Genomic DNA, 7,338 nt, shown 5'->3' on the forward strand with positions numbered 1-7,338 from the left:
TTGCACCAAACACCGGAAAATGAAGGGAAAATTAGATATTTTCCAGGAAAGAATTTTCATTGAAAATGTTTTCTTAGGGAAAATATTCTACATTAAAACAAACAGACCCTAAGAGAGGTTTCTTTTCTCCATTTCTTCTCCTCTTTTTAAAGACCTTTCATTTAGGAAGGAAGGAAGATCACATTAAAGTCTTCCTCTCATAAATTTTGTTTTGCTTTATTTTTCTAATAAAGTCTCTCCTAAATTTTTTTTTTTTTATTGAGAGTTTTATGTTTTTCTCAAGAGTTTTTAGTGAGAAATTTTTTATCCTACAAATATTTTTCTTATTTTATTGTTAGATCTGAATTTATTTCAAATTTGATCGTTAGACTTGAAATTTGTTTGGATCTTGAATCTTTTTTTGATAATTGTCACCATTGTCATTGGAGCTTAAAAACAAAGTTAAAATTGTTGATTAGTAAATTTGGCGATTGCAATACGCACACAAGAGAACTGCAATGAACTTCTTCTTGTTGGAAGGTTTCTGCACTTGCCAACACATAATGGAAGACGCTTCAGCCTGCCTCCAAGCAATGCAGCATCAAAATTCACAATGTGCCTCCTGCTATCTACAAGTTGTCGCTAACCATAACACTTTGCAACAAGATTAATCTTCGTCAAAGGTGATGAAGTGGTACAACTTTTACACTATCAAAAGTGAAAAATTTTACAACAAAGACCAATCTTCTTAAATAAAGGAGCAAGAAGTACAGATGGTACTTCTTAAAAAAGGGAGCAAGAAGTACAAGTGTTACAACTTCTACTCTATATGTGATAGTACAACTAGAGGGGTGTTAAAGATTGGTAAGTATAACTAGCATATTGTCTCCCAGGCAATCCAACTTAAGGGGACTTCATCAATGAGGGCTTCATATTAATTTGCACAACTAATACAAAACTGGGGAATACAGACTGACAGTACCATATCACTCAAAGCATGGTAGGAGGCAGAGGAAAGCATGGTATTGTAAATTATATGCATACGACCCATATTGCATCAACATTTCTATCCTACAGACTTGATTGCTTTCGGGATACTAGTATAGATCATCGCCTTTTACTCCTTGCCAGGGAGATCCTTGATTTGCACAAGTCCGTAGGTGGTTTCCAGATGATATCTTCCAAGTTGCTACAGAAGTTTTTGTAAAACTGCAGAGTAAATTCTTTATAATCACTACATTATAGTAGCAAGTTCCAAAACAAATATCCAAGAAATAAATTATCTTTTCAATTCTATTTCTCAGCTCTACTACCAGAAAACAACTAAATCTCAGTTCAACAATCAAAGACTCGAGATTCGTTTAGCAGGCAATAATATCTATCTAGTGCTGTAACAAGTTTGGAACACTTCATAATTTCCAGCAACCATGCATTACCACCACCTTCTCTCTCTTATGCGAATGCAAAAAGACAGCACCCGAGTAAGTATTATAGCCCTTTTACTAGTTTCCTCAACTCCAACAGTAAAGATGAAGAGATCAACAGTGAGCATAACAAATACCGATAAGCTCAATTACAGCAATAATGTAGAATAATTTCCAGTATCTGACCTTGAGATATTCACTAGCATCTCCAGCAGCTTTCTGAATGTCTACCATAATAAATGTTGGAGCAACCTCAAAGATCTGTTCAGGAAATGATTGCATAACTAAAACTGTCTGTCAAGAGTTAAGGACAGTAAGAAGGCTGCATCCTTACCTCCAAAAATACTGAGAAATGTGAAACCTTGTCTGCAGAAAGGCCTTCCACCCTCATCTGAGAAATTTTTTAATTAAAATTTCAAAACATGTATTCCACCACTTAACAGGTTTAGATAGAGATCAACTTTACAAAAGTTTCTAGGATAAGAAATAATATGCCACAAGGCTGGTTTCTAGATTTGCAAAAAGGTAGGTAACATATCTAGTATCCTACCTTATAATTACGAATATGGGTTTTAAAACCCATTGATTGAGCAACAACTTCCATACTCGATAAAACAACCTTTGCAGGTTTTTGTGAAACAAAGCGCGTTTGATGTTTCACCAAATCCTGTATATCCACAGGGTTCAATGAAAATGTTGGATCAGATATGATGAAGTAAAATTAACTAGGACAGGGAGGGGGACTGCATTATGAACTACAACATTAAGCAAGAAGTAACATGAATACTTGAATTAAAATTCATTCAAATTGAGGTGATAATTTGGTGCTTGTACCTGCTTACGATCAAACAAGGCAGAAAGGTTTAATCCTTGGGAGAGAATGATTAGATCAAATGCATTAAGAACCAAAGGCCCTACATCCTCATTCCCACATTGCTCATTAGTTTGTTCTTCCTGCAACACAATAACATGGAGAAAATGTGAGGAATAAAGAGCCAACTTCCGACCCATGAATGAAGAAATTAAAACTCAGCATAAAAACTAGTCATTTAAAATGGGAACATTCTGTGGTTAGCGCAGAAAATTTCGCTCCTAATATAGTAAAACAGCATACCTACTCAACAAACTTTAACTTGTTTCATCATGAATTAAGTTATGAAAGCCACCCTCACAGATCATAACAGCTGGTTAAGAAACAGATTGGACCTTGCAGTAATGGGGTTAAAGAACAAAATGTGCATCATGCAGGTGCGTATTACATCTTTCATTTTAGTAGCTATTCATGCAGTTGTTAATGCATTTCCCAACAAAGAACAAGCTGTCATGCAATATACTAAGAACCCAATCACATAAGGAATACTATTTTACAAGCTTTATGACCTGCAAAGCTGATTATGAAAGAACTATTGTGATGAAAAGAAGAGCGAACAATGAGATACATATACTTAAGAACTTAAAGAAACAAAGAGATTCATCAGGCAAGGATACAGATATTTGTCAGTTATAAGTATAAGTCTGCAAATAGCCTCTAATGCTCCATCACCACAGCTACAGGTGGAAGTATCACAACCTATTCCTGACTACAGGACCAAAGCCCAGAAAAAAGAAATATAGATTGCAGTCATATCTTAATATATCACTAGAACTAACGATGATGCAAAATGCTGCTGCAAATTTACTCTCACCAACCTCAGCATCATTAAAAACAGCATTAACATCATCCAGATTGACATCCTCACTTTCAGCAAGTTTCACAGGAACATAGCCCTTCTTAAACCACTCATCATTTCTGATTTCTTCAATTCGGATACGCTGCATAAACGAAGAGACATTGTAACACAAAGTGAGTGCACTAAGTAATGGTCCCCAACAAAGCTCTTCTCTGAAAAACTCTACCCTAGATATTCAAATGCGTAAACTGCTGACCAATGGAAGCACCTTACAAACTCAGAACCTTTTGAGTTACAAGGTTGTGCATTATGTTTTCAGTTCTTACAACATTCAAATCATACCAAATTTTACAAATAAGGTGCAAGTACTCTAATAAATTCTGTAACGAGATTACTCCAATCTATTGCTTTTTCTTTGGTATGCTACTAAAAATATCAGTTAAAGCGAGATACTTCCTGCTCTCCTCCAATAAATCTTGTATTTTGTTGGCTCAGAAATTTCCAAGAAAGCAAATTTCAATACATGAATTTCTCAAGCTAGCCCCTAGAACTGAAGAAAACCTGAAATAGGCAACTAATTGTCGATTGGAAGAAGACAAGAGCATAACAACTACGGTTTCAGAATCTCAAACTAGTTAGACTTACTTACCGTGTCAGGATTGGGGTCCAAAGTTCGAGAAATCAAGGATCTTGCTCCAACTGGAAACCAAGATGGGCATAAAAATTCTGCTCTTTCAATCTGCAAAACATACATACCAGTATGACATAATAGTTTATATCCTTTATAAATGAATGTAATGGCCAACTGCTTCCTTGACATGTGGCAAATCTCTTGACACCAAAACTACTAGAAACAAGCTTCAATGGAGATTAGATCCAAAAGTCAAGCAAAGCAACCCAAGTATCTGATAACTTTCATGATAGTGCAGATATGCTGAAAACACAATACCTTGCCATATAGTGTAGTAAGATCAATCTCGTCAAATGGAAGATAACCCGCCATCAGGACATAAAGGATGACACCACAGGACCAGACATCTGCTACAGCACCATCATAGCCCTTGTGACTCAAAACCTAGAGAGGGTACATATATCACGTGCAACTGGGAAATGTTTAATAAAATAAAACTGGGAGAAGTAAACAATCTAATCCCCTTTATAAAATTACAAGCTACAGTTAGTCCAAGAACCAGTTCAAAGAAATACCTCTGGTGCCACATAGTTTGGAGTTCCACACGTTGTCTTGAGCAGGTTGACTCCCTGAGCATAAAAACTACTATTAGTGTCCCAATGCTATTGTGTTCAACAACTTGGGCAAGGAAATATCAACTTCTGATGTCTTACTTGTCCTGGTAGCGCACTAAGTCCAAAATCTGAGATCTTCAAATTCCCTTGTGAATCTAGTAGAAGATTTTCAGGCTGCGAAGCATAGCATGCATCATGAGGATTCCAATAAAAGGTATAAAAATCAGATTCAGTCAAGTGTCACTGGGTCAGTAAATGAGAACCTTTAGGTCCCTATGGTAGACTCCTCTACTATGACAATAGTCCACACCATCTATAAGCTGCTGGAAGTATCTACGAGATTCAGCTTCACTTAGCCTTCCATGGTGAACCTACATATGGATGCCGAAACATTGTGACCCTCTAAGCATGCTAGAAGTTTTGCTGGGAGCATATTAGAAAATCCATTTTAAGAAACAATATTTGGTAAAGGACCTACAATTTTGTCAAACAATTCACCACCAGTAATAAATTCCAAGATGATGTAGATCTTGGTGCGGCTTGCTATCACCTAACATGGGATGACTAAGATTAGCAAGACTAGCAAACTGCATAGAATTCTGAGATAATAATAACAATTCCATTTGAAAAGGAATGGAATAAAGTTTTCATTTTGAAAGCATGCCTCGTGTAGACGGACAACATATGGATGCCTGACAAGCTTCATTATAGATATCTCCCTCTTAATCTGCATGAAGAAAATGACAAGACCTGTCATTGAGATTTAATTATGGAAATTCTGAAAAGCTTAGGCTCGGACATGAAAACATGTAAGCTGTTGCGAGAGCAGCAGAAGAAAATGAACAAAAATACACAAAAACATACTGCCTAGCGTCTAATGAGGAGAATCCCATTTGAAAAGTATCATTGAGCTCTTCATGTAAGAAATTAAAAAGCACATATATCTAAAACATCAAAGGTGCTACAACTTTCAAGTCGTGAAAAAGTGGGATGGTAACTGTAGATTAAAAATTACCAAATTTTAGCTATTAATCATTAGAATGATGCAACATCAAGTTGTCAAAAAAATCAACAACTGAACAACCGCTTCATGGGATTTGCTGGCAACCGAGTTCAACCGATTAAGCAACATTCTCTATCTAACTATTTTTAGTTTCTCTTTCTCCCTTTTTAATGACTTTCAGATCTTCTCCATACTCCTCATATAATATATTTCATCTTTTATATTAATTTGATTTAAAAATAAATATTGTCATTTTCATACCTAACAAATTTAAACTAATTAAATCATAGATTTTATTTTTTTTTTTGAATGAAAGGATATAAGGGCAAAATTGTCAAATTAAACTTATTAAGCATTCAGCTATAAATATTTATCAAACAATATAAATAGGTTTAGCATTAAAATTCAGACATTCATATATTTTTTTCAGTGCTTAAAATTCAGCAAATTAATTGTTTCAGTATTCAGATTTCAGAATTCAGACTTCAGAATTCAGATTCAGTTTTATCAAACGGAACCTTAGAACAATTACAATTTCGCATCATAATACAATACAAGGGAGTATTCAGGAAATGGGAATGAGAGTCAGTAATGGATATTAAAGTTAATTTTTACTTAAAATTCAACCTTGTTTAGATTGCCATTTTTCTTTAAAACAAATTTATGTTTGTTGTGAACAAATTTTTCAATCATTTTTTTACTTCACACATATCAAATCTTTATAATATATTTTTCTATAAAAATTTTAAAAAATAGTAATTCAAACAACGTACTCTTAACATTTCTTTTTTCCATTTCAGTGTTAGAATCTTTCCAAACAAAACATATGTTCTTTCTAGAGTTGAATGGAATCAAATACTAAGACATTTCACAAGTGGACCAAAATTAGGATACAGTCACCGGTAGTTTCCTAGACATATATCATCATGTTGTAGCGATTATACGACTAAGTGGTTAGTTGAAATAGGATCTCTCAATACAAACAATCAAAACGTAACATAACATCATCCGTTGTTTAACATGTCTATAATAGAGGTTATATTTGCTTGAAGCAAGAAAGAAAATTATCCCTCTCAACAAACAATTCTCTTCCACCAAGTGGCATATTTATACATCAAAAGTATACCATCCATTGTTAAGCTGGTGTGTAGGACAAGAAACCATGAAGAGTTGTAAAATTTGAAAATTATGAATTTCTTGACTATACCTGAATATCAATTCCCAAGAAAGATACACATTATTAGTTTTGTAGTTATTTGCCATCAAATTTGGACATGGAAGGGGCAAAATGAGAATAGAAACAAAAGAACGTAAAGCCAAGATGAAGATGATTTTATTACTTCTTGACCTTTTTTAACTGAAGTTAGAAATTCGGTTTTTATAAATCTAATTCCAGAAGAAACCTCAAAAGCCGGCAACTCTTGAAGTCCTCCCAGGGATTTATAAACCCAAACCCAACCCCCCCCAGAACCGATGTGGGATGGCAACCCCACAAGGGCAAGCCAATAAGGCCGCTGCTACTAATAAATAAAGACCCCTCACGACACTCAGATGTGTTGAAATTAGCTCATGATGTGAAAACAAGTTATTGATGATATTCAGCAAGTTTACAAGAGTAGGTTTACTTTTACACATAGAAGAGAAAATTAACTCATAAAATTGAACCTAATTATGCGAGAATTATGTCTCCAACTTTTGATGTGATATAAATTTTGGTCATAGAGGTCGACAATAAAAGAAAAGTATGAGGGGCGGCGTTAATTTACCAATAAATGATCTTCATTTGTTAAGTTTTACAAGAAATCTGCAATTCAAACCAAATCTCTATTTCATGCCTTTTGATGAAAGTTGATGTATATAAAGACTACAACGAGGTTAGTCACAATTAGTCCAATCACTTTTAGAGCATAATAACTATCGAAATTAATCAAAGACAATGACTTTGCAATGATCCAATCTGATGCACCATTTCCACTTTGAAGCTCCAATCAGAGTGGAAATTTAATGCCCAACTCAA

The 7,338-nt window shown here is 34.6% G+C and overlaps 1 protein-coding gene across 1 annotated transcript; it reads right to left on the reverse strand.

Annotated features, from left to right (window-relative positions):
- Positions 1-646: 646 nt before the first annotated feature.
- Positions 647-5,051, reverse strand: LOC113768812 (CBL-interacting serine/threonine-protein kinase 8-like). The gene is made up of 13 exons (XM_027313308.1): positions 4,983-5,051; positions 4,797-4,868; positions 4,582-4,689; positions 4,418-4,492; positions 4,280-4,333; positions 4,023-4,148; positions 3,723-3,812; positions 3,093-3,215; positions 2,238-2,357; positions 1,954-2,070; positions 1,738-1,794; positions 1,590-1,664; positions 647-1,188 (listed from the first exon to the last, which is right to left on the reverse strand). Exons 1-13 carry the CDS (start codon positions 5,049-5,051, stop codon positions 1,087-1,089), a joined length of 1,188 nt encoding a protein of 395 aa, XP_027169109.1. The 3' UTR covers positions 647-1,086.
- Between the last annotated feature and the right edge of the window lie 2,287 nt (positions 5,052-7,338).

Source organism: Coffea eugenioides, chromosome 4 (assembly GCF_003713205.1).
Source record: "Coffea eugenioides isolate CCC68of chromosome 4, Ceug_1.0, whole genome shotgun sequence".
NCBI classification, from domain to species: Eukaryota; Viridiplantae; Streptophyta; class Magnoliopsida; order Gentianales; family Rubiaceae; genus Coffea; species Coffea eugenioides.